This window comes from Psammomys obesus, unplaced genomic scaffold (assembly GCF_907164565.1).
Source record: "Psammomys obesus unplaced genomic scaffold, mPsaObe1.curated_primary_1811, whole genome shotgun sequence".
In the NCBI taxonomy this organism is placed as follows: Eukaryota; Metazoa; Chordata; class Mammalia; order Rodentia; family Muridae; genus Psammomys; species Psammomys obesus.
Window position 1 is genome coordinate 36,013,986 of NW_026596040.1, and position 26,554 is coordinate 36,040,539.

At 51.3% G+C, this 26,554-nt stretch overlaps 1 protein-coding gene across 6 annotated transcripts in view; it reads right to left on the reverse strand.

The window, feature by feature from the left end:
• The window catches only part of Ctif (cap binding complex dependent translation initiation factor), a 241,383-nt gene that overhangs the window by 75,748 nt on the left and 139,081 nt on the right, over positions 1-26,554 (reverse strand). For 5 of the 6 annotated variants that reach the window (XM_055622607.1, XM_055622606.1, XM_055622609.1 and 2 more), the window contains exons 8-9: positions 8,620-9,112; positions 6,900-7,199 (exon numbers count right to left, since the gene is read on the reverse strand). In XM_055622607.1, the coding sequence (XP_055478582.1) occupies positions 6,900-7,199; positions 8,620-9,112 (793 nt within the window). The remainder of the gene's footprint in view (positions 1-6,899; positions 7,200-8,619; positions 9,113-26,554) is intronic. The other variant, XM_055622605.1, reaches the window with a different exon arrangement.

The window sequence follows — 26,554 nt, forward strand, 5'->3', positions numbered from 1 at the left end:
CATAAGCATGTGCTGCCAAGCCTAGTGTTCAAAGGGTGCTGTCATGCTCAGACTGCCAGTTGCTCTGCCCTACTGAGCACCTCAGAGCTCTGGAGCCTCAGACTCAGTGCCCCCAAAAGCCACCATGTCCTCATTCTACCCTCACGACTTAATAGTCAGAGAGATCTGGCCTAAATACTGACCTCGCTCCTTGAATGAGTACTTGAGACCTGGCTGGTACCCATGACTAGTTTCAAGAGAGATAAGGGGACTAGAGAGTCTGTAACGAACAGACACATATACCAGGCCTACCAGAGCATGTGGTACACAGCAGGTGCTCAATAAGGTTGGGAAGAGAACCGTACAATTGGGGAAAAGCAGATAAAATCTACTCCTTCCCTTCGAAAGGACAGACAGGGCGCCTGCGGCAAGGTACATGGCTCTGACCCGCTCTGGCTCCAGCATGGCTAAGTGCTGAGTGTGGAGACAGTCATCAGCTCTCCCAGCCAGAGCCCTAGCTTGCCACAGACTCTGAAGAGGGCCAAGCTCCTGTGACCACCGGTCTCCTGGGGCACATGACGCAAGCTTGCTGTGGGCTGCCAATGAGTGTGCCAGCTCTGCATGGCCCTCCCTAAGCCTGGCTTTCAGTGTGGGTTCTCAGAGGCCAGGCCTTCGAGAAAATGAGACCCTCGGTGGACCTGGGGAATCATCCTCTGTGACCCACCTGTGAGGAAGGGCTGGCATTACCTGCTAGCCCTGTGTCCTGTCCCTGCTGGTTCCAGCAGCCTTGGAGGGGAGAGTGTGTGGTGATGGCCCAGGGCTCCTGCCCCAGCTTTGGAATGCTCAGAACAATGCGCTTCTCTCCTGGGCAAGCCCAGCTGAGCCAACATTAAAATTAGTTTACATGCTTGCAATGCACACGGGCTCAGCTGTGGGTGTGGCAGCAAGCGGGGAAGGAGGCAGAGGGACAGAGTATAAGGAGGTCACATGGACTGGGGTGGAAAGGAGTGTTCTCTTAGGCAGCCTTGGCCCACCAAAGTGTGAGGGACAGGGCCAATCCTGCCCTTCCCCAGGATAGACTTCACAGTCCCCATAAGATGGCTTTACGGAATGGACATCCCCAAGCTCTTAACCCTTGTCCTACTTGGGAAATGGGAAGGGAGCTAGGAGCCTAGACAGCTACTTTTAGAGCTGTGGCTTTGCTAAACTACTTTCTTCATGTGTGAGTGTGTGTGATTGTGTGTGTGTGTATGTGTATGTGTGTGTGTGTGTGTGTGTGTGTGTGTGTGTGTGTGTGTATGTGCCCGCACATATGCATGTAAGGGGAAAGCACCTTGGAATCACTCACAGGAATGGGCTTCTGTCCCAAGGAGCACTGGGGCCCCAAACTCAATGCTCCATCACTGCCCAGGGCAGGGAGGCAGTTATTGAGCATCTGCTGTGTACCAGTCATGATACCAGGAGCTTGAGAAGAGCAATAGCTAGCACTCTTGCCCTTGAGAAGTTTAGAACTCAGAACTGCTTGACTCCGGAGCCATGGCCAGCCCTGTCCTTTCTTCTGTAGACTACGAGGCTTGCAAGCACGACATACTAGGATACAGGGAATGGTTTTAGATTTTCCAGAAACCAAGACAGCAGGGGAGGGTTCTCATACAATCAGTTAAAGGAACAGCCTGGTTCCTCCTCCAAAGCCTGTAATTCAGACTCAGGACAGAGGTACGGATTGAGAGAAAGCAGGCTAAGGGATGTGATGGGGAGTACATATCTTGGGGGCTTATGGCCAGATTCTGATGTCCTGATAAAGCCAGACAGATCACAGGATCTGGCCAATCCCTACAGAGCTAAAGGCATTCCCAGAGAGCCCTACAGAACCACCATCCAACTGTGTCTTTATACCAAGGGCGCAAAAACAATGCTGAACTAGGCCAGAAACCTGGCTAGAAACGCTAACTTCCTATTCTCTAGATTGAGATCAGCTTTTTAAGAGGCTATAGTCATATTCTAAAAGCTACTGGTGGACAGCAATCTATTTTGAAATCTGGCCAAGTGCCAAACTCTGATTTTGTGTTGACTTTGCACAACAACCCTGCTGTGTTTATAACTTGGTCTAGATGAAGAGGTTTTCTCCCCCCACTTTTCAAAAAAAGGTATCACACTCTTCTGTTAGATGTGTTGTTAGCAACAGTTGCTAGGGAGAGCTGGGTTCAGTTACAGGCACACTGATGCCTGCTCTAATAATACTTCTCTCTGCATAGCTCAGATGCAGACACCTCTTGGCTAAACAGGGCACACACATTTCAACAGAGGAGGGCTTGAACTTGTACTACCCAAGCAGATCTAGGCAAGAGAGCCCTCCTTGAGCTCAAGGGGAACGCAGAGGGCGGTGACTGGGTGGAGGGGGCTCAGGCCTTTGATTCCTGTCATTCCTAAGGTCCCATAAAAAGAGGCACAGTCATTCTTCCTTCCCCATGAAACCGGAGCCCTCATCCTCCCCAGGATTGCACCGCAATTCCCTGATGAGCATCAAGGGAGTTTTCTGGTTGCTTCGGCCAGGGGTAGCCCACAGTCTCCAAGAAGTGGAAACAATCAATGTGCAGAAGCTGGCTAGCTTGGCACATGAAGGATGTGGGAGCCTCACGGGCAGGGCAGAGCCACAGAGGTGGCTGCCGCCAGCCCTACTGGGTGGCCTGGTCAGGACTGGGGGTGAAAGTGAGGCCCTCCTCTAAAACACATAAAGGCCATGCCAACAAACGGCAGAGGCCAAGAAAGAGGAAGCAGGAAGGTGTGCTCAGGGAACGGAGGGACCCAGGAGGAGAGCGGAGGGTCGCTCCTCTTTCCAGGGTGGGGAAGTCTCAGGATGGTGATGGGAAGCGTGAAAAAGGGTCCCTGGGATGTCAGAGCCCAGTGTCTCCACAGAAAGGAAAATGAGGTTGGAGGTGAAAGCATTCTATCCACAGCTAAGTTTTCCCTCTCCTGTCTTTCCACCAACCCAGTCTGAGTGCCCCACATGGCTCAGCAAAGAGTCTAGCAGTTTAGAAATAAATTTTAGCTGGTTCGCTGTGTGAGGGGCTGGTCGGCACATGACAACAGTGTGGCGGTCTTAGTGTCTCTCCTTGTTTCTGGCAGTGACGTTCACTTCACATGGCCTGAGGAGGACCCCAGAGTGAAGCCGCAGCTCTCCATGTGATCCCTCAAAGCAGTGGCTGAGAGTCTCTGTTCCACAGAGCACCTGGGTCTGAAATGTAGCATTCTCAGGCTGGACAGCCAATATTGATAAGAGTCTGTGCCTTGTTTGCCTAGCCATGAAAGTGACCCCTCCCTTACAAACCATTCAATGCTCGCTTCCAAGGACCCTGGACCAGCCTGGCAGCATCACAGGAAGCTTGGTAGGAATACAGGGTCATGTTGAAGACTATTAAGCTTGACATATGAATGACATTTAAGAAATAATCACTTGATAAATAGAATTTTGAACACTTATGAACACACTACTAAGAAAGGACCCATGTCTAAAGTAAAAACTGAATCCAGTGTAGATGTAAACATTGACTAATTTTGAGCTGTGGGATTTGGTGATGGGGGTCCACTGAGGCCCATGGGACTCATGAAGGAAATCAGTGTTTCCAGGTTTCTTGACATCGTGATGGAGAGAGTCTAGATGGGAAGGACCTTCCATATCCCATTTCCCACTTTGTGGGTGCTTCAGTCCAACCTGGCAGGAATCTTGGACCTCTGCAGCTGAGTATTCACCACATTCAAGGTTGCCCTCTCCCTGCCATGCTTCTGACTCCTCATGCCAAAGCCCAGGCTGAAAGAGCACTCAGCCAGGGAGAGCCACATCCAGAGCCAGCTGTTGGGTGGGGTGTGCACGGGACACTTCACACCTGGTCCCTTTGCAGTGCATGTCACTAAGCTGGGCCTCACAGCCTGTGTGACAGCCATATCAGACAGTAGGAGGGCCGGCTCACAGCCTGCCAGACCGAACATGGGGCTGGCTGGGGATCCAGAGTCAAGTGGGACTGAGAGGACACAGATGAGGAACTCCAGGGAGAGCGACAGGAGGGAAGGGCGCTGTGGGCAGTGAAGACAGACTTCCTTAGAGGTGTGAAGAGGGAAAGTGGGTGAGTCCCCAGGTCTGCTGCTTCTCCTTTTAGACTTGCTAGGTTGGGTGGCAAGTGGCCATGAGTTACACTTCTCAGAAAGGCCTGTTCTACCAGCCACCTCCTTGGTTGCAGGGAGGAACAGCAGAGTCTGAAGAGGCTCACACAGATAAGCAGGCTTCCTCTCAGTCATGGGATCCATGGGTACTTGAGCAATTTACCCAGCACAGCTAAAAATTTCCTCATAATATAAAGTGAGTAAATTAAAAAAAAATAAATTTAACTTAAAAAAAAGAGAGAGAGATTTTCCTCATTGTCCAAAGGACTTTGGCCAAGCTCATCAGGGGCTCCAGTGTCAAGAGGGATCCCACTGGGGGTGGTCTACAGATGAACCACAAATGCTACAGTTGGGCACATGGCCTTTCCCCCAGTGTTATAGGTCACGAGGAGCATGGACCTTTGGAGCTTACAATATGAGTCTTGTTAGCCTCTCGGGGCTCCATTCTTGACTGGAGGAGGAGAGAGGGGTAGTTTCTGGTGCCTTCCTTTTACAACAGCATTTCTCCATGACCATGGCCTGCCAGTTCCGGCACTGAGCAGACAACCGGACCCAGAGTTGCACACCATAGAGGAGATGCTGGCCTGTCAGAGCCCGGGGAAGTAGGGCGATGAGAGCATGCACTCCTTTGTCACTACGGGTTCCTGTGGTCACAACACGAAGTTCCTGTCTTCCTTGCATACTTTAAACCTTCAGCTCCGAGGCTGCTGCTTGGTGTCCTTGGATACCTGGTCAGTGCTAGTCATGTGGCAGAACCGGGGGCCAGGTGATCAGCAGGGGAAGATAGGCTACAGCTGGAGCACAGAGCGGGAGACCCTGGCAAATTTCCCAGGGGAGTGGCGTCCCAGTGTGGGGGAGTTTGTTCACTAGAGTGCAGTCAGAGGCTTGGCTTGGTTGTAGGATGGTGACGGGGAGCAGCAGGCAGGATGCGAGTACCCCTGGGACTAGCTGGCCTCTGGTGCTGGTCATAAAGTTTGTGTCACTCATCACTGAGTGACAATGTGAGGGAGGGCAGTTTGCGAGGACAGGGGAACCTAAGACTGCTTCATTCAGGGCCAGGTCTTGGAGCAGTAAGAAGAGGGGGGTCACTTTTGCCAGATCCCAAGGCCCCGACTGCTGAAGCCTGGACCATGTGTAGCCTCAGGTTTTCCAGCATTTGGTCCAGTGCTCGTCCAACTGTGTCTCAGCACACTCACTCCGAGTTGGCTTGTCAGCTAGGGACCACGATACGATTTCACTAACTTAAATTGCTCTTGCCATGGGTGCTAGAAGAAACAACCCATCTTGGGGTAGCCCCTGCAGCCAGTCATCTTTCCTGGGTGCCACAAAGCCTGTGTTCCTGTCTGCTGCATGGATTGCTGGCAGCCAGCAGCCATGGTCCTGAACTTGTGCTCCACCCTTACCCTTTTCTGGAAAAAAAAAAAAAAAAAAAAAAGAAATCCCCAAACCAAGTCTGAGGCCAGCTGTGCCCTTGACTCCCCTGAGCCTGGTGCTGCATGGCAGATGGGCTTCTCCTGCCTGTTTGTCACCCTCTCCACTCTCCCAGGACATTCCGGCCTGCGAGGAACATGCCGATGTGCAAATCCCTCAGGTAATGCGGGAATTCATCACCAGGGGAGCATGGGCGATCCAGGAATGGCAACCTGATCACCGCCTGAGGCTGGAGAGAAGCTTGGGGCTGGCCAGGGAGGCTCAGGTTGCAGACAGCGAGACACACACAGAAGAGGACAGGCGGGCACGGGGCCCAGTGCACCACAGGCAGGTGGGCCAGCAGCGATCTCCCCTCTGCTTTCAGGGACAGCATTGCAGACCATAAAGCAGGTGGCCAGGTGCCCTGTGGACATCTGTTGTCCAAGTGTAATTGTGAGGGGAGGCCCCTTGGCTCTCAGAAGTGGCACTGCTTGGACACTGGCAGAGGGTCACCCTATTCACCTATGTACTGTTGGTGGTCCCTTTAGCCTGTATCCCTGCCTTCCTCACTTCAGGGGATTGCTTTACCAGGTAGGCCTGATAACACAATCTTTATCTCAGCTTGGCTCTGCTATACAAAATAACAGGGAAGACATTTTCCCCCATTTAGAGTTAAAAAATAAAAATAAAAAAGCTCTTCTGGCCTGATATGGTTACCATGCTGTCCTCCACTGCCCTTTTTTTCCTTTGTGTCACTAGATCTGGGGTCACCAGTCAACTTTTACCATACACAACAGGTATACAACCAGGCACCAAGAAAATCTTGGTTTGCCACACTTTCCTCCTGCTTTGGACTTCAGTGCAACAGCAGACAGACTGTCCTCATCCTGACCCACAAGGCTTTGCCATCCCAGCTGCACGAAGGGTACAGCCATTGAGCTTTTGGGGGTTGAAGGAATGAGAAGGGGAAAGTTGGGAGGCAAGGGAGGAGGAGGGGGAAGAGAGAGGTCCACAGCAAGTTCATGATGGCACAGACACGCAGAGGTCAAAGCGTAGGGCCAATAGCCAGGCCCTTATCATGAAAATAGAACAAGAGAAAGGCCGGTCAAACAAAAAGCGCCTATAAAATTATATTGGTCCTTCGTAACCATGGAGCACTCAGACAAACACACACAAATCCAGCCACTAGTCTCTCACCCCTTGATGCCTTCTTATTTTCTATAATTAATCGGGCAAGGGAGGAAGGAACGTGGGACAAGTTCGACCACCATCAGGACTTGCAGCCCTCTCTCTAGCAATAACCCTCATCGGAGGGACAGGGGAGTAGGCAGCAGCTGTCGGTGTCCGGTTACCTGAAGCATGTTGAGGAGCAAGCTCCGGAACTTGGTCCCCTCGACCATGAAGAGCGCCATCTTGTCGCAGAGCTTGGCAGCTGTGAAGGCGAAGCTTCGGTCCGACACTGCCTTCTGGTAGATGGTCCGCACAATCTCTCCCAGCATCTCCTCGGAGTTGGTGGAGTTCTGGGCCTCTTCCATGAAGGAGGTGAGCTTGGCGTCCACGTCACTGCTGTTGTTTCTCATGCTGTTCAGAATCTCCATCAACTTGTCCATCTTGTTTGGCTGAGGGCTGCTTGTCTCAATTGTCACTTCGTCCTGGGAGTATGGGAAATACAAATAAAACACACCTGAGCGGGGCTGAAATCTCAGCAGGACTGGGATGGTCTGAAGGATGAAGGGAGAGCTCAGGAAGAAGGGTGCTATGTGCTCAGTAACTCCCACCAGAGACCCTCATGCCACACATGCTCTTGGCAGACTTTTTCCTTAGCTTTTCTGATGTCCAGGGCTGACATTGCTTGTGAGTTCTACCTTCTACCCAGGATCCCCCTGCACCCGCCCCCCCCTTATCCACCAGATCTCTTAATCTAGAAATGATATAATGGGAATTATCAAAGATGCAGTAAGATGATAGATAAATGGAAAACTGGGTCAAAGAGAAGATGAGGTGGGGAAGGCCAGGCTCGGGGTGGCCATCTTGTCGTCTCCCCAGAATGCCTGCAGTGGTGCTGGGAGTGGCCTGGGTGTGGCCGCCCAATGTCCTGCTCGAAACGCATGGTCAGTCATGTGGACTTATCCCTGGCTTAGCATCCTATGCAAACTGTGCTGGTGTCCGTCTACACACAAATACTGAGCACTGAGGAGTCTTCCTATGTGGTATCCAAATGGCTGGTGCTTCTAACAGGAAAATTTAAAAAAAACCAAACCAAACCAACCAACCAACCAACCAACCAACCAACCAACCAACCAACCAACCAACCAAAGCTTATGCCTGTATGAGAGGGCCCAGTAACTTGGTTAAGTCTGTAGACTGGAAAGGCAGAAAGTGGCATGAGGTTTTCTCAAACTGTATGCACCTACACAGAATAGACCTGTGGCCCAAGAACACAATGGCCCCCTCTGCTGGGGTGTGGGACCTCGGCTGAGGAGCGGGGTCTGAGATACAGTGAGACACCTTGCTGGTCCTCTGTTCTCAACTCGGGAGCTCTAGCTGTAGGGAGACGTGAGGCTCCATCTCCAGCTCTCCGTGGCCATGCACGGAGGAGGAGGTGGTTCCTCCTCCGAGACACCACTCCTCTGAGGCGACACAGTGACACCTCAAGAACTCTGGAACTTTTGCTCACCAGGTAGGGTCCAGGTGAAAAACCAGCTGCTCTCCCACTCAAGAACTGAGTGGCGCATGAGGGTGGGATCCTTTGTCTGACTCCCTGAGCAGGGCTAGCAGGACCCAGCTCCCTGCCCCATGGCATCTAGTAATTTCCCTGTGTCTCCAGCACCTCTGGGGGGACAGGGAGGAGATGAGGAGCCGGTATGTGTTGAAGGTGGTCAACTGCTGTGGGCTTTCTCTGTGGGGCCCCGGTGGTACCCAGGGCAAGGATGACCTGGTGTGGTGGGTCCACACGGCCCTTTAGGGAGGGGCCCCATCCCAACCCATGATGTTCCAGCAAGGTACACCCGTCAACGTGCCTACCTCTCAGCTGTCCTCCCGGGTGCAAGAGAACAAGGAAAATTCAATTACCGGTACCTTTTCTTTCAGCCTTCGCCTCAGCCTGTCTTTGGAAGACTGGAGCAGGGTGATTTTGGGCCGCTCCCCGAGGCGTTCGGGAAGAACAGTGTCTTTATGCTTTGTCTCAGCCTCGGGTCCCCCTGGCAGCTGAGGGGTTGGCCTCTCGGAAGCTGCTGGGGTCAGAGCATCAGGGCTGCAGGGGGGCTCCAGGCCACTGTGTCCAGTGTCTCCCGGGCTGTCTTCAAGTTTGGGGTTCTCAATGGTCACGGTCTCTTTGGCGTTGCGGTGGCTGCCTGCTTCTCCCTTGTCTCCCGGCGGATGCTTCGTGTTGCCATGGTGCCAGCGTCGGTTCTGGCTGTAGCCGTGGTGTGTGGGCCTCCCTGAGGGGTGGGGCCCTGAACCCCCTTGGTAGGATTTCTGGTGGTCCCTGTTGTGTTTGGCACTGCCTGGCTGATGGTCACCGTGCTGTTGGGGCTTGTTCCCTCCCGGGGGTCTCTGCTGCCGTCTACAAAGGAGAGCGGAGAGGTAGAGAGGAGGGGTTACAGAGTGGATTGGTAGGGTCTCTTCATCCGAACACTGGAGCAGGGGGCCAGAGCCTGGATCCTTAGTCATTTCAACACTTTTCCTGAGCCTCCCACGAGCCATCCAGCTTTCTCTAAAAAGCTGCATTTCATCCATGTCACATGACACGCCAATGTAGGTAATACAGAAGAAAGATCTGAAAAAGGCCTACAGAAGGTGTGGGGAACCCTCCTGCCTTTGCCCCACCCCCTCCAGCTATGTCCCCCAGAGTCAGCATTATTTGATAATATTCATGTGTTACAGCCCTAACTCCATTCTTCAGAATGTGACTCTCTGAAGCCAATTTTAAAGACATGAACAAGTTAAAATGAGGTTACCAGGTGGGCCTTTAATCCTTGCTGACGTGGGTCTTTAAAAGGAGAAGCAGTTTGTACATACACAAAGTCACCAGTGTGCAGAGGCATCGGATTTGCCTGCAAACCAGTAAGAGAGGCCTGTGTTTTCAACACCCATTGGTGACTGGTTCCACAGCCCTAGAACATGATTGTGGAGCTTTAGGCAGAGCAAGGCTCCTTAATTGCATGGCAATGCCCTGTCAGCAGGGACCAGCCAGTGGCATACTGAACTCTGCACCAGGAAACCAAGTGGGAAGGTTTTGCTGTGTGGATGGAAGGCAGCGGAAGAGGACAGAAGTGTTCTCTTAGGCCTGTGCTTGAGGCAGTGTCTTACCACTCACAGCACTGCGGCCAGTCTTGGTCACTCCCAGGCTGCCTTCTGAGCTGCACTGGGGGTACAGCTGAGAGTGCCTTCATGCCCCTTAATACTGATATAGTGTTACAGAACCCTAGAGAAAGCCAACTGTATGTGGTGCCATCCTGGGCTGGGGGTCCTGGCTTCTATAGGAAAGCAGGCTGAGCAAGCCATGGGGAGCAGGCCAGTAAGCAGCAACCCTCCATGGCCTCTGCATCAGCTCCTGCCCCATCTGAGTTTCTGTCCTGACCTCCTTCATTGATGACAGTGATATGAAAATGTAAGCCAAATAAGCACTTTTGGTTCTGGTGTTTCACAGCAGCTCTACTAACTCTAACTAGGACATACTGGGTCCAAAAGCAGGCCTATACGTGGAGCTTTGGCCATGGAGCAGCTTTCCCTTGAGAAGCCGAGCAAGAGTGCAGGTAGCACTGGAGGAGGGGGCACGAAGTCTCTCTTTAGTTTGCCTTCTTCTCAGGACAAGTAACTGCTGGGACTGTCTTCTGTATGCATGTGGACTATGAACCTTTTCTTGTGTATCTGTGGGAGGGAGAAAGGGAGAAAGGGAGGAAGGGATAGGGAGAGAGAGGGAGAGAGAGATACTGGGGATGGAACCCAAATCCTCATACATGCTAGGCAAGTGCTCCATGAGCACCAATGAGCTGAGCCCTTGTCCTCCTTTCCTCTCATTTTATAGATAAGCCCACTAAGGCTTTCAGAGATGCCATTCCTGTCCACTCAGGACCAGGAAGGCCACCTTCATTCTGTCCCTCATTTATTCTGAGGTCCAGTTTCCCAGGAGCACAGGGCTGAACTCCCAGAGACTTTTGTGGAAACAACCGCAGTGGGCCCATGTTCTTTGCCTGGCAAGGAGCCCAGAGGGCCGCTGGAAGCACGGACAGACATAGGCTTGGGCCCGCTTCCCCAACCATGGTGGCTCAGGCTTCCCTGCTCTGGCCATTCACAAATATTTATTAGTGGTAGCTGGGTGAGCTGGCCAGAGCCAGCGTGCTCTCTTCTGTGTTTGCTGGTGCTGGGTTTCATTGATACCTTCCTCAGGGGCCAGCTGGCTGCTCCCCAGGAGATCTGTGGGTTTGGGTTTGGCTGGGTCAGGGTGAGTTGCTTCTACTCCTAAAAGTGGGTGAGCAGAGGGCTGCATCTGTTGTCAGACGTGTGTACATGCGGTCTGGTTTTGGGCGGCCCTGTGCATACACCCAGCACAGCCACCGAAAAGTGCAAGTGTCTATTACTTGGCCTTTTTGTTGTTTGATGTGCCCTCATTCTCAGGTGAGAGGATGGCTTAGGGGACAAGAACAAGATTCTACATGAGCTCCTGGAAGTACTTGCTGTTTGGACAAGGGAAAAAAGTCTTGGAATGAAATGGCTAGTGCATGCTTTTTCTACAATTCATTAGTCGACTCTTCTTCTTTTGGTTCCGAAATCAGAGATTTTGGTTTATTCTAAAACTTCTAAGGAAAAAAAAAGTTCTCAGAACACATCACAGCTGCATTTTGGGAGGTGAGTGTATGGAGAATAACTTAAAAAAAAATTTTTTTTTAATGGTTTTAACATCAGGCCAAATGGAAACAAATGTTTCTCTGTTCATTTTTTTAAAAATTTCATAATAGCTCCCAACCAGATAGTTCAAGACCCACTGGCTTATTATAGCTCTCTCCATGTGGGACCCTTCACCACATAATTTGTGGGTCTGCTTCGAAATTCTGAAAATTCCTGGACGAGTGACTCGAAAACTCCACAGAGGCTCATGTTTCTTGTCCTCACTCCTGCCTACCTCTGCAGGACCAGCTCTTTGCACCAGCTCCCGTGTCCCCTACCTAAGACTACAATGAAATTCAGGGGTGCAGTGTCGGAGGCATTTTCCCTGAAGCACAAGGGCTTCTTTGCCCAGCATTGGTGCATGAAACTCAGAGACAAAGAGCCAACCGCTCCTCCGGCTTCCATTTACAGGATGATGGGAAACTCAGCTAGGAAAAGACAGTATACTTTGTCCTTCTGTCCTCCCCACATCCCCGAGGGCTAGTGGGTACTGGAACACCACTGTTATCCTTGACACCATGCTATAGTCTCCCATGCTTTGCAGCTTTCTTCTTTACTCAGGGTTGGAAAGAAGCAGTTCAAAACCGAGGGTTCTGCAAGCTAGGGAAAACTCAGAAGTGTGGCGTTTCACCAGCTCCTGTCCTGTGGAAGGTCTCGCCGGCCCTGAGTGCCAGGCAGCCAGGAAAACACTCATCCCAACTGTGGCTGGTTCATCCATCACTCCCTAATTTAAACTGGCTCCACCTGGAGATTGAGCCATGTTGTCACTGGGCTCACTGAAATGTCCTCTGAGGGTTGTGTGAGTGAGTGGCAGGTGTCCGGTGTCCCCGTGCAGCCTCTCAGCATTGTCCCATTCCCATCTGGAGTTAAGTCAGCCCAGAATCCTGCCCCTGCCCTCCTGGTGTCCACCAAGGTCACTGTCTACACTTGTCCACCTTACCCTGTCTCTCCTCCCAGCGTGTTCTGCAATCACCTGCAGGAACAGCAGCTCTGGGTGTCCTGGGCTTTCATGAACCCACAGTGGGTACTTCAATTCCTACACCAGGGTTCAGAGACATTAGCCTACCAACTATGGAAGCTAGACCTAGCTATTACCAGAGACAGAAGGCAAGGGCAAGCAAGCAGAGAGAAGGGACTCAGTCTATTCGTGGGGCTGAAGGGGCTGAAGGGGCTGAAGGGGCTGAAGGGGCTGAAGGGGCTGAAGCATGCAACATGCAGAGCCTAGAGCAGAAAGAAAATGATAGCCCTCCATCCAGGAATGTCTGGGATCACGACAGTCATAGCCCAGCACTCAGTCGAGCACACTGTTCTGTGCAGTATGCAGACTGAACACCCTGGAGCCAGCCCTGCTCAGAGGGCTCAAGGTAACAGAGGACTTGAGGTGTCAGGGGGACAGAGTCACAGTGACAAGAACAGCCAACGTAGGCAATGCACATACAGGGTGCCAGGCACAGCTTCTGCTCACCCTCGGGGTATCATTGCTTACCCCAACTTTACAGTGAGGTCAGCAGGGCACAGGGAGGATGTGTTGTCCTATTCTGCAAGTGGCCAGCACAGCTTGGCTTAGAACTGGGTAGTCTGGCCCCTGCATGTACAATCTTGACCACTATGCTTTCCTGGCTCAAGGTTTCAGGGTCCTGAGGCCCAGGACCCTGCCAGGTTGCTGCAGAGTCACTGCAAGGGCTATGGGGAGGACTTTGGCCAAAGTCACAGGGTGTGTGTGTGTATGTGTGTGGGCGCTGCGGGCCATCCTGAGACAATGTGCGGTGCAGAAGGGCTAGACAGGCAGAAGTAAAGGCTTAGGCGACAAGGGGAAGGACAGGAGTCGGCTGGGGCCTGTGGGAAGGAAAGCTGTGTGGAAAACAGTCTTCCACCCTGGGCTCCACTGTGTCTGGGGTGAACCACAGGAGCCATGCATGGCCTTGGGTTCCAATTGCACTGGGAACAATCCTTTGCCCATCTCCTCTGTGGTGCCTGTGGCTGGAGTCTGGGGGATACGGCTGGGGCCAAGTTTCAGGGTGGCCTTTTGGCTTTGTTGCTGCCCCTTGGAGGAGGGAGGGCAGAGCTGTGGGCTCTATCTCTGGTAAGGCAGAAGCTAAAAGGAAGTGTCTTTGCTGGGGAAACTTGGTAGCTCATGAGTTCCTCATCCTGCTCTTGCTGGAAACCAGGGTTCTTGGGCGTCTCATTCACCGATGATTTGCTAAGTGGCTTTGTCAAGCCACACAGTGCCTGAGCCTCGGCATTTCTAACTGTGGCATGGGAGTATGGACACCTCTGCTAGGGCCTGCTCAGGGCGGCTTCCCACCTCTCTGATTCCTGTGTAGTCACAAGGCTGGCCTGAGCTTTCAATGAAATAAAGCCCAGGAAAGCCTTTGGGGTACAAAGGCATGTTATAAATACGCAGTATTATTTTTGTTCCAGGATGAATCAAGCATTCCAAGAATCCTTGGCCTCAGAGTTCTGAGGCAGTATGATGTCATGGGAAGAGCACGCGGCTGCCCTTGGGAGCTGTCAGGCTCCACGTGAACCTGGTGGCGTGGTTCCAGGGGAAGGCCCTCGCCCTTCCACTTGGCCCAGCCAGGCTTTGCTGTCTCCAGGCCTAGCCTGTGGCCCCTCACTGCAGCTTGCTGGCAGGTCTACGCATCTTTGAGCTTTATAGTTACTATTCTTTGAGCTATGTAGTTACTCAAAATTGGGACTCTGGAACCAAACTCCCTGAGTTCAAATCTTGATGCTACATCTCTAGCTGTATAACTTTGGGCAAATTCCTTAACCTCTCCCAGTCCTCACTGTATGTATAGATGCTAGCAAATACAGAATGTATTTCTAGTGTTGAGTCATTGCTTTATTCTTCTAACAATCCCTTCAACAGCCCGCATAGGGGGCCAGGTGGGCCGGTATTCAGGAGATACCCAGCCTGTCAGCCCATTCTGGGGCTTTCTCTCTGCAATTCAGTGCATTGCCCCGCAGGCCTACAGTGCTCTGCCTCCATCCCATCTCAGGGCTAGAGGTCAGTGCTCCAGACAGGTGTGTGGCCAGCACGGGTGACCCAGACTGGAGAATGAGCATGTTGGACTTCTCTTCATCTCTTACACCTGCTCACTCACATCTAGGCCTCCAGGACACCAGGTGCCATCTCACCTGCAGAGTGGCCTTCTGTAGTTTAAGCCACACACCCTAACCATGCTCTGAAAAGACAAAATGAAAAATCCCAGAGGTCACAACTCATGGGCTTTAGGTCACATGCCGGTTTCCTGTCCCATCTCACTGGGGATGTGGATGGTCCCTGTGATGTATCCACACTGTATATGCTACTTGCCTATTAGATACTGAGCAGGGTTAAGAAGACTGGCTGTTGGGATACTGCAATATTTATGATCAAGTAAGAGTGCTTACAGGGGCAACACCGTTGTGCAAGGAGAAGCTGTAAGCACTCTAGGTTAAAAAGGGAGACATTTTTTACTTAATAAGGAAAAAATAAAACCTGGATGCCGTGGTGGCTAAGAACTACAGCAAGCACGAACCTTCCATCTGTGAAACTGTGAACAGCAATCACATCTGTGTTAGCTTTGTGACTGGACCTCCAACTGCAAAACCAGGCTCCCTCCAGCCCGTCATCACAATCTTTTGTCATCTCACAGGCATACAAGCAGGGCGGCCACAGCACAGACACACATAACTGTTATTGGAATCCATTTTTATGATGGCTCCAACCTACTAGCTGCTATTGATTTGTTCATTCTTAATTTACAATTAGACTGTAGCATTGAGAAAAATGCAGTGCAGCTACAGCTCCCAGAAGCCACTGGGGATCTGGGGACCTGCCTTCCGTGACTAAGGGGGACATGTATACAGAGTGCTTGCTACCTGTGGCAGCGCGCACATGCCTGTTTAATCCACAGTTAGCAGTTGGGAGCTGTCCCACGTGGGTGCTAGGAACCGAACTGGAGTCTTCTGGAAGAGCAGTTTGTACTTTTAACTGCTGAAAGAAAGAATGAAATGAATAAATAAATCTTCTGGGCTAGCCTTGCCTGAGGCCATACATTGCGTTTAGAACCTTCCTCGGCAACCTTTGATTCAGGTTATCAGTGTCTGGTGTAGCTCACATAGCTACAAGGCAATATCATGATGTTAAAAAGTACAAGTAGCACTGCTGGGTCACTGGAAGTCTACTCACAATAGCATTATTTGACATCTGCTGAGTTCTGAGGAAGGCTTCTAGAGGAGGAGGAAGAGGAGGAAGAGGAAGAGGAAGAGAAGGGAGGGATTGAGGAGACAGGCCAAACAGGGAAAACATTACAGGAGGAGAGATGCAGAGATACCAGCAGTGGTTGGTATGGAGACAAAAATGTGGAGTAGAAGAATCACCTCAAGTTCTATAGAAAACTGTGGCCTGGGTCCTGGCACTAACTCTCTGTGGGTGAAGAGAGCACACACAAGTCTCTCCTCACTGTGTGGCTGTTACTTTCTGTGAGATACACAGGGGCTGCCATCCTCACAAAGCACTCTTGTCCACTCCTGCCTTCTTGTTCACAAGAGACAGAGAGAGAGAGAGAGAGAGAGAGAGAGAGAGAGAGAGCATACACGACGTGCAAGTCTGCCTGCCACTGAGCCCTGGACTCCCATGTGTATGGAGACCGGCCATTCTGATGCAAGTGCACATTCTCAGAGAGGGAAGGAAGCTTTGCAGCGCCCAGGTTAACCTGGAGGATTTGATCCGATAAGCAGGCTGTGACCCTGTGATCTCAAACACAGTGTCTGGGAGACTGAGGCATAGGCAGGCACTTTCCAGGGGGGCAATCTGGTACCCAGGGCCTGTGAGGATAGGTGGGTACAGAGCTGTGTCTGGGCAGCCTCAGAATACTCATGGAGAACATCCCGGGCCTGGGTGGGCCTGAAGTGCTCCGGGGTTTCACTCAATGAAGCAAATGCCCCAGGTATGGGAGGTCAAGGAGCTCCAATAGGCTAGGACTGGTTAGGTTTCATGGGCTGAGGGGGGCCAGGAATTCCCAGGCTCTGCTGGCCACCACATTAATCCATTAGCCATTCCCCAGTAGCCACCCTCTTGGGAGAGCCTCCTCCTCTCACAATTTCATTACTGACGGGTTCACTGTCCCTGAAGGGCCATTTGTTCCATCCCAGGAAGGAGAGGAAATACAAAATGGCGTTGGCTGAGGCAGGGCTTCCCTTGGGTCACATTTTTCAGTTGGGGCTGATAGATGGATGAATCTGTGGTGAGACGTGACCCCAGAGGACCTTCAACAGGCTCACACATGGCCTCATTCTCACTCCAGCCAGGCCACCTGGGGACATGCTTTCCAGCAGACACTCTCTTAGGGTAGAGCTTTCCAGAACGCTAGGGACTTGCAGCAGCCATGAAGCTATGACCTTCACTTGGAATACCTTTTCAGCCATGTAGCAGTGCCCGGGGGACTTCTCCTTCTAATGCCTAGATGCTGGCAATGTGGCTCCATTGTGGAGTACTTGCCTGGCATGCATAAGACCCTTGACTTTATCCCAAGTTTGATGATCAATAAAAATACCAGCCAAAGAAAAGTCATGCATGGTGTGTACTCTTGTAATCCCAGCACGTGAGAGGCAGAGGCAGGAGAATCACAAAGTCAGGACCAGCCTGGCCTATCCAGTGAGAGACCTTATCTCAAACTAACAGAATACAACAAACAACAAAAGGTCTGGAGGGATGGCTCAGTGGTTAAGGGCACCAGGAACATATGTGATACACACACTCACATGCAGGCAAACCACACACACATACACACACACACACACACACACACACACACACACACGACTATCCTTTATGGTAAAAAGCCAACTAGTATATTTAGAAGGAATGATGAAATTGGGAAATGATTTGGTAACCACAATATTAACAACTGTTTTAGGCACGAAGAATCAATGGAGGCCACAGGGTAAAAGACTGAACACTAGTAGGTTTCCAGCGACCTCCCCACAGAATCACAAAGGAAACCCTTGACCATGGGGAACAGGCAGCCTTCCCTTTAACCAGGTAACCACAATCAACACAGGACCTACGTACAACACTGCCTCCTGATAGGATGGCTGGACATCACCTCACTCAAGAGCAAATGACCCGAGTCTGACCCCCGGGACAAGCCAGACTACAGAGAGACAGCTCCTTCCTAAGCAGTCCAAGGCCATGGTGCTCCGAGGCCATAGTCTGATAGGGTCTGAGACCATAGGTCTGTCCCAGGTCAACAGACTGCAGCGAGACGGGACGCCCATCTGGGAAGACTGCAGGGCTGCACACAGGGCTTAGATGGGTTACAGCGAACCTTTAGTGGACTGGACTCGGTGTCTCGATCCTGACCATCGTACTGTGGTCATGAAAAAGACTTTGTCTTAACGAACCAGTCTGTGAACTATTGTTTTGGCAACTCACTTCACCGACAGACCAGAAAAGAATGCAGATGGAGGAGGGCCGGCGACGTGACCGCTTGGCAGTGAAAAGGGGAGAAGGGAATGCTTGTTTCTTTGTTTTGCTTTTCTGAGACAGGGTCTCATATAGCCCAGGCTGGCCTCACACTTGTTATGCAGCTGATGAAACCTTACATTTGATACTGCTTCCGCTACCTCCCAGGTGCTTCGATTATAGACACGTGCCACTGTGCCTGGATTTACATAGGGCACAAACCCCAGAGCTTCATGCATGTTGGGCAAAAACTCCACCAGCTGAGTTAACAGCCCCCAAATCCAACTTTTCTGAGATTCTGGAACAGTTACCATCAAAAATTTTGGTTAAAATGGAGATGCAGAGAGGACATCCTGGAAGAAATGGTAAGAATTCTAATGGTAAGAATTTTGCTTGCGTTACTTTCTTATGTTCCAGGAAAACCAAACAAAATACAGTGACATCAGCCAACCTCTCAGACAGGCACTCGCCTCAGAGATGCATACAGGAGGGGACCACAGGCTCCAGACACTGCCCTGTGGAGCTCTGTTGTTTGTGGACCATAGTGACATACGGGTATGTACTGGGGATTGTCTGAAGGGACCCGGGAGGGCCATCAACAGTAGCACCCACCTCGACACACTGGCTTGCCCTTTTGGATGAACTTGAAAGTTGAACTCAAAGTAAGATCCTGTGTCCCAGGGTGGGCTTGTATGACACATGTCAGGAGACCTGCTGCTTGGTGGGCGGGAAAAGGATGGGTCTTCAGCGTTTGTGTTTACCCCTGTGGATCCTGAGGCAGTTTAGCAGTATCCTCAAGCTGCCCTTGCTCCGGCCTTTTGGACTGGAAAAGTCCATTTACAGCCAAACATTATCTTGTAAATGTTCTTTGGAATTAAAAGCCCATTAAGATAGTGAAGTAATTTGGTATCAAATACAATCTTTAGGTTGATATGCACTTAGAATCGGATTACAATGCACATATTTAACATAATCTTTGGGGGTTTCCCTTTGAGGTTTGGAGAGACTGTCCTGGTTAGTAGCACAGGTTAGCCTCCTCCTCTTCAGCCTCTGGAGTGCCAGGGTTATTGATGTACACCAATGTGGATGATGGTACATTCCTTAGAAACAGTTGCAGAGGCCAAACGAAACCTTCCCCCACTTAACCAGAGAGCCATGGTCCTTCTTTCATTATAAATGAGTTATGAAATTTAAAAGAAATCATGATTTTCTATGAAGAAGTTTCAAAGCAACATATCGTTATTACGTGGGCACAGCGCCCCATGGCAAGTGTACAGAATTATCACCACCTCAGTGCTCCAACCAGCCTTTTAATATCTGTGCTCTTCAGTGCTTCCCTCCCCTTAACCAAAGTCCAGTATGGGTGCAAAATTAAATACTTGACTACTAATAAAATCATTTAAAACAGTCTAAAGCTTCAACCCATCAGAGTGGCTCCCAGGGCAGCTGAGTGAGCCAGGCAAGGACAGGGGCCATCCTGGAGCAAGGCTGCTCTGCAAGCCAGACACTGCTGGGCTGCAGGGCCAGAGTTGGGGGTCGGCAGGCCAGGGCACAGATGAGTCCCTGGCTGCTGGACAGAAAAAAGAGGCTTGGCCCCTGCCAGACCTCTGCTTCACCATGTCTCACCAAGCCAGTTATGTAAGCCTTGCTTGCCTTAGTTTCCCTGTCTGTGAACTGCCTGTCAGAGCACCCGTCACGTCCAAATATGTGTAAGAGTTCTTCCAACACATGGGCAGTCCTTGGGGATTTACTAACCTCAGCAGGCAGGCCTGGAAAACCTCAGCAAGAGGCATCCAGGCGGCAGGCTGGCATCTGGGGATTCACAGATGATGTCTGCAGCTTGGACACCGTCTCATTCCAGAGCTGTGCCTCTCACCAGCCTGTCAGCTCCCTGTGGTCTCTTTAAGGCCTGCCTTCTGCCCGGCTAATAGCTGGGAGGTGCCACCCAAATTGGGGATTCCACATCTACAGCACAGCCTCAGTCTTTGCTCTGCCCCATGAGTGGCAGCGGTGACTTTGCCTCTTCAAGGCAAAGCCACGGCAGAGGGCTTGGAAGTTAGCTCAGGCCAGGGCAGAAGGGTAGGGTGGGGCCAAGTGGGCTGCCTGAGCTTTATCCATTTAACAGAGTATGAAGCCTTACAGACCAACTGAACTCTTCCCTAGAAGCCCATCAAACGGGAAGGACTCGGCCCTTTACAGAGCTGTCAAGGGCCACCACTAGCGGGTGAATCTACCTGGCACTCAGCTCAGGTGTTTGGCTTGTCCACCCTAAGCCATCTTTGCCTAGGCTCAGTACCAACAGTCCCCAGCGCTGGCTGGAGAGGCAACCCAGCCAGGAGGAAGCAGGCCTTTCCTGTAGCTGTTGAGATGTAAGAAACACTGAATATGAGAGTGACCAGCGTGAACCCAGGGAGGAAGGAGGAAGCTAAGGGACAAGTGAATTCCACCTGGATAGAGAGGACAGATATCCCTTCCTCTTCAAATCTGACTTCTTTTTTTTTTTTTTTAAAAAAAAAAGAATCATTTATTATGTAAACAATGTTCCATCTGCATGTACACCTGCACACCAGAAGAGGGCATCAGATCTCACTATAGATGGTTGTGAGCCACTATGTGGCTGCTGGGAATTGAACTCAGGACCTCTGGAAGAGCAGCCAGTGCTCTTAACCTCAGAGCCATCTCTCCAGCCCCAAATCTGACTGCTGAAGCTCCTGAGTCATCTTGCGGGCTTCTGTCTGAGTTGTGGATGGAAAGACGCAGGAGGAACAGTCTAGAACAGCATTTCTCCACTTCCTGATGCAGCAGCCCTTTAATATACCCCATGTTGTGGTGAACCCCCCAACCATGAAGTTATTTTCATGTGTGTCTTCATAACTGTAATTTTGCCACTGTTATGAACTGTAATAAAAATGTCTGTGTTTTCCAAAGGTCTTAGGTGACCTGCATGAAAGAGCCGTTCAACCCCTCCCAAAAGGGTCTCGACCCACAGGTTGAAGACCATTGGTCTAGACAGTGGGCAATAGCACCATGCAAGGTCCTGAGGGAAAGGGCGGTGACTTGAGCAGTGCTTGTTTGCCTAACAAATGCTGCTTGTGCGTTCACTATGCACCAGCCTGCTTAGGGAAAGAAGAGAGCGATCTGATAAAAGCCATGCTGTAGACACACCACTCGGTAGGGAGTTGTGGTCCTGAGGAGAACAACTCCCTCTGTTGAAGCATGTGGAGTTCTTTGAAGCTAGGGAGGCAAGAAGAAGGATCAGGGAACTAGTGTGCATTGCGGGGACCCCTCCAGTAGGGGTGCATTTTCAGAGTAGACAGGTTAGGGTAGGTCTCACTGAGAAGGTGATGTTGAACAGTGACTCGAGAGAGTAGAGCAGAGCCACGGACCCACGAGGGAGAGGCAGAATGTATGCAGATGGGTTAGTGAGTACAAAGGGCCTGGGCTAGGAGCTCACTTTTGTGTTTAAGATCTCCAAGAAGGTCAGTGTGACTGGAGCACAGAGTGAGGGGGACGGAGCAGGACAGAAGGTCAGGAAAGTAATAAAAGCCCTATCATCTTTAAGTCACTGGAAGACTTTGTCCTTTATCCTACACGGAATGGGAAACTACTGACAGGCTCTGAATGAAGTGATGACATTTAAAAAGCAGGCGCAAAAAAGACAAAGGGGACTATAGGAACCTGACAGCCAGCAGAGCTCTGGGGCAGAGGTAGGACGACAGGAGCTTGGGGTTTGTTTCCAAGGTGAAGCTGAACCAATCACTGATGACCACGGTGTGGGTGGAGGGAAGGGGTGGAGCCAAGGAATACCTAGGGTTTTGTTTCTTTTTTTTTTTTTTGTTGTTGTTGTTGTTGTTCTTTTGAGACAGGGTTTCTTTGTGTAGCCTTGGCTGTCCTGGACTTGATTTGTAGACCAGGTTGGCCAGGAACTCAGAGTGACCTGCCTGCCTCTGCCTCCACAGTGCAGGATTAAAGGTGGCTGGGTGCCACCACCTTCCAGCCCTAAGGTTTTGAATAAGGGTCAAACAGTTCCCAGAATTCCATGTGTAGCAGTTTTCCTCCTCCTCCTCCTCCTCTTCTTCTTCCTTTTCTTCTTTATATATATGTATCATTCATAATTCATTATTTTTTGCTGTCACTGTCTTTTAGTTACGGTACAAAAGAATGAGTTTTATTATGACCTTTTTGTACATGTACGTTATGGGAATGGGTCATTGTGTAGCTTCCTCCTGCTTGGAATGTGAAGACCTTGATCTTGAGGTGAAGATGAGGACTGTCAAATGCTGGGAGAGGTGTCAAGTGGTAGTGCAGGGTTGCCAAGGGCAAGTGTCTGGCGCTGGGTGAGATGACCCCCATGTGCCTTCAACTAGCTGTTGGTTCAACAGGGACCAGGTACAGAGGGCAACTCCACGTGGCACAGAGCAGGAGACAAAGATAGGAGCTTTCACGTGCAGCTGCCTCAGGACCCATCCAACTTCTGGGCATGGTGGGAGGCATGGGTCTGCTGGGTGATAGGCGCACAGGGGGTCATGGAGACAGCACTACGACATGACAATCTACAATCAGCAGGAGGACCACCAGTGCAGCCCTGGGGGGACACAGCTGCCTAAATGGTGTGTGGCAAAGTGCCCTGGACACCCAGTCAGATGGCAGAGGAGTGAACACCTGCCCCAGGAGTAAGGAGGCCACGACCCTGATGCCTAGGCTACCCACAGGGAACTCCCTACATCCTTTCCTGTTGGCGGCCCACCAGCCAAGGAGGTACAGCTCTAGGAAGTTCCTGACTTGGACGGCTTTTGCTTTTTCCTCCACTGTGAAAACTGTAGCTGGGGCTACCTTTCCAGATAGTTCCATTCTCCCTCCATGTCCTCTGCTGCAACCCACACATGTAAAGGCAAGGAGACAGGAAAGAAGTAAGTCCCAAAGGAAAATCATTGGGAAAGCAGGAGGGAGCAAAGCTGATGCTGCATGGGCAGCCTCCCCTGGGCCGCACATCACAGTTCCCTGCCCAGCGATCACTCCCAGGGTCAGTCCACAGTTCTGGCTTTCACTCAGTGCCAAGGCAGAGAAGTGTCTCCAGATCCCAGTGACGTCATGGAACTGCCGACAGCCCCAGAGCATGCTGTGTACAGGATGGCTGCCATGCCAGGCGGAGAGGCAGTGGCATCCAGCCAGTCCCCTTCACCTTCCCAGTCCCCACGTTCCTAACCACAGCCCCATGGGAAGTGTGGACAGGCCCCCACTTTCTGCACTGACCCCGTCTTGACTCAGTATATATTGGAAGGCCAAAGAAGAGGGCTGGACACTCCCACCCAGAGGCGGCTGGGTAACTGAAGGTTTTCATAACACCCTGGGAAGCAACAGTCGCTGCCATGGAGAAGCTGGGGGGAAAATGCTTCGTGGCAACCGTCCCCAGGAATGTGGCCATCCCAACCACCAGACCACCCTGGTGTGCCCTTTCCACCTCCTCCACTTCCCACGACATCCGGGATCACAAGCGGTTCCGCCCTCTGCCCATCTTCCCTCTGCAAACATTTAGGCCCTGTTTGTTAGCCCTGCCTTGCATCCACAGCAGGCTCAAGGCAGGTTCTCAGAAGGCATGGAGCCATCCACCTTCCCGACCATAGAGGTGGGCGTCTCGTTCCGCTCACGGTCTATTTTGATGGGGATGACCGAATCACCAGTAAGCACTCCGCACACTGTCATCTACCTAGCCAGGGGGAGAATGGGTGTGCGTGTGTCTCCAACTCTAGACGGATATGAAGCTTCCAGGACGTGGCAGAAACACGGTCTGAGTGGTGTCCCATCCTCCCCCTCCCAGTGTCCATGGCAGCTTCCAGCCTCCTCTTCTTCTCCTTGCCCTCCTCCCAAGGCTCCGGGCTTCTGACCTTTGTACCTGTTGCCCAGGCTGGGAAGAGGCTCCCATGAGCATGCCTCCTGCACGCCCAAGCTGAGGGCATAGGAGGCAGTGTGGCAGATTGGTGCGTGGCTCTGACTGATTGCTTTGTGGTCACAGCCACCTCCCTGACCTGCTTGCCCTCTGCAGCCCCTCGAAGGGTTCTCTGAAGCCAGGGAAGCCTGCCTGCTGCCCCTGAGCTGCACCAGGCAGTAAGTCTTGCCTGGATCTTTGCCTCTGTCTTGTCCATTATCAGCAGTCATCAGCCCCCTGCCCTCTGCCCAGCTTACTGGTGGGACAGGTTAGGTAAGCTGCTTGACCACAGTAACCCTCAGAAAGCTATTTTTGCATGCTACACACATACATACAAAGTACACACATATGCACAATACCCACACATGGTTATGGAGTCATACATACATGCACATACAGCAACACACTTAAACATACAGCATGTGTAGATATACAACATGCATAGTAATACATAACTGCAGGCATGCACACCCATGTATATTTATATGCGTGTATACATGAGCACTCACATAGCTGTACGGTATTGTGTGGACCTTTCCGTATGTTTTACTTTGTTTTGTAATTAGTATGTTCTTTGAATGCCTGGCCCAGGTCTAGGCCTGCAAGAAGCACTGTTTTTCCTTTCCTGGCCAGCTCCTGGGACTCTCATGTACTTCCAAAGGGACTGGCACAGGGCCCCTATCACTCCAGGGACCACAGAGGTAAGGCCCATGCTGTAAAGTTGCTCAGGCAGGGCCTGTGGTCTCTTTTCCAGCCAGCCTAATGTGGGCCTCTGCTGGCTACTCCTACTTTGGGCTTCAGCCAGGCTCAGAGGACAGAGTAAGATGCTCTTAACTGGCTTGTCCTACGTGGCTTCGCTGAATAGTACTACTTGGGGACATCTGGCTGTATGGGACCTCAGCTTGCTATCTGTCCACATAAGAAAGACTCCAGTAAATGCACAGAGGACTCTAAGACTGGGGGGGATGCCTTGAAGAAAGGCTGCATTGGTTACAACTCGCTGGGGGAATCATAAGGGAGTCTGCCTAGCCTAAGTAGGGTTACTAATTTTTTGGTCTGGAAGGTACCAAGCAAAGTAACTTTTCTCACACTATTCCTGAATTTTGCCCTGGCCATGTGAAAAGCCAGGCAGACTCATAATTTTCCTTCCCCTCAAGTTGCCACACTGCTCTATGGTACAATGCATCATCTCTGCCCTTAGATACCAATCCCTGGCTCAGGACATCCAGGATACATCCTGGCTCAGGATACATCCACTGAGATGTATCCCTGTTCTCCTGCCATCCCAAGAGTCCTTATTCCTTCCATGCCATTTCCTGGGCTTGGGTTCCATCTGTGGCCCAAGGAGCCCTGCTCCTGGCCCCAGAGTCAGCGGGTTACTCAGGGAGCTGCAGCCATCAGAGAAGCCTGGTCTGCTCCAGCTACACAGGCTGTGGTTGGATCTGAGGACTTAATGGATGTCTCCCCAGACAGGAGGGCAGGGACTCTATGGCTCATTAGGAGATTGTCCACTACACCTGGGTCCAGCCTTTCACAGTTTGCCTTCCTGTATGCCTCTCGTAACCCCTTCTTTATCTGCAGTCCACTTGGCTTGCTACAGCTAATCACATGCATGAGGATTGTGAATTTTTAGCCTAAACAGTCTGCACCATCAATGGAAGCTCAATCCATAAGAACCTTGGTACCTCTCAAATGACTTGCTGCCCCCTCTTCCTCCTCTTATGATACAGATAGATGTCTGTGGAGACACATGTGGCCTATGCTACAGCTGTGGAGCAGGCCTCTCCACAGTGAGGCCTGGAGGCAGCGCAGGCATGTGCATGAAGTAGTAGTCAGCCAGCTCCCGAGGCAATACTTCCCTCTTGGCTGTCTGTCTGCCTTCCTGTAGGCCCTTTCCCCTATTCTCCTCAAACCATCTTAACCTCAGGGTAATAGGATAAGGAGACTCTTCCTCATGCCTTGCAAGGCCAGTTGCTTCCTCTTGGACCTTACTGGTTACCCTTAAGAACTTGATGCCTTAAAGCATCCCATGATGGCCTCAGGCAAGGCCTTCTGAAGCCTCTTCATCAAAATGTGGCCCTAGGAGACAGCTTTCTGGCCAGATGGGTGGCCCAAGTCTGTCTCAAAATGTGTGCCTCTGGGAATGGCTCTTAGGTCAGATGAGCTGAAGTCTGCCTCAAGACGTGTGATAGGCAGGAAGGCACCTGGTCTCCTCAGCTCTAGGGTGGAGCAGATGCTTTACTGACCTGTGACCATCTAAACCAGAGACTGGTCAACGGTGGCTTGTGGGCCAAATCCAGCCACCGCTTGTTTTGCAAATGAAAGCGTGCATTTCTGGATCATTAAGGCTGCCTTTGCCAGACGGTAGCAGAATGGAGCAGTGGTGACAGAGGAGAGCCGATGGTTCACAAAGAGGCCTTCGCAGATAAAGTGTGCGGGTCCCTGATCCGGCTAAGGTGTCCAGCACAGAAGGTACCCACAGAATCACCCGCCATGATTGTTGTAAATGGAACAGAAGCTGGTGATAGGGACATCAGAGTTCCTGGCCCCAACCTAACTGAACCTGGAAGTCCGGTTTCTTGGGTTATGTGGCCAGTTTCCATACAAGACTTTCATCTACACATCCCTTTACCTACCAGCACCAAATAGCCCTTTTTGAGTCCTTGAACTAGTGATGTGTCTTGAGCAATATTTATTCTCTGGGCATTAGAGAGTTAGGGAAACCTACTTCAGGGTAG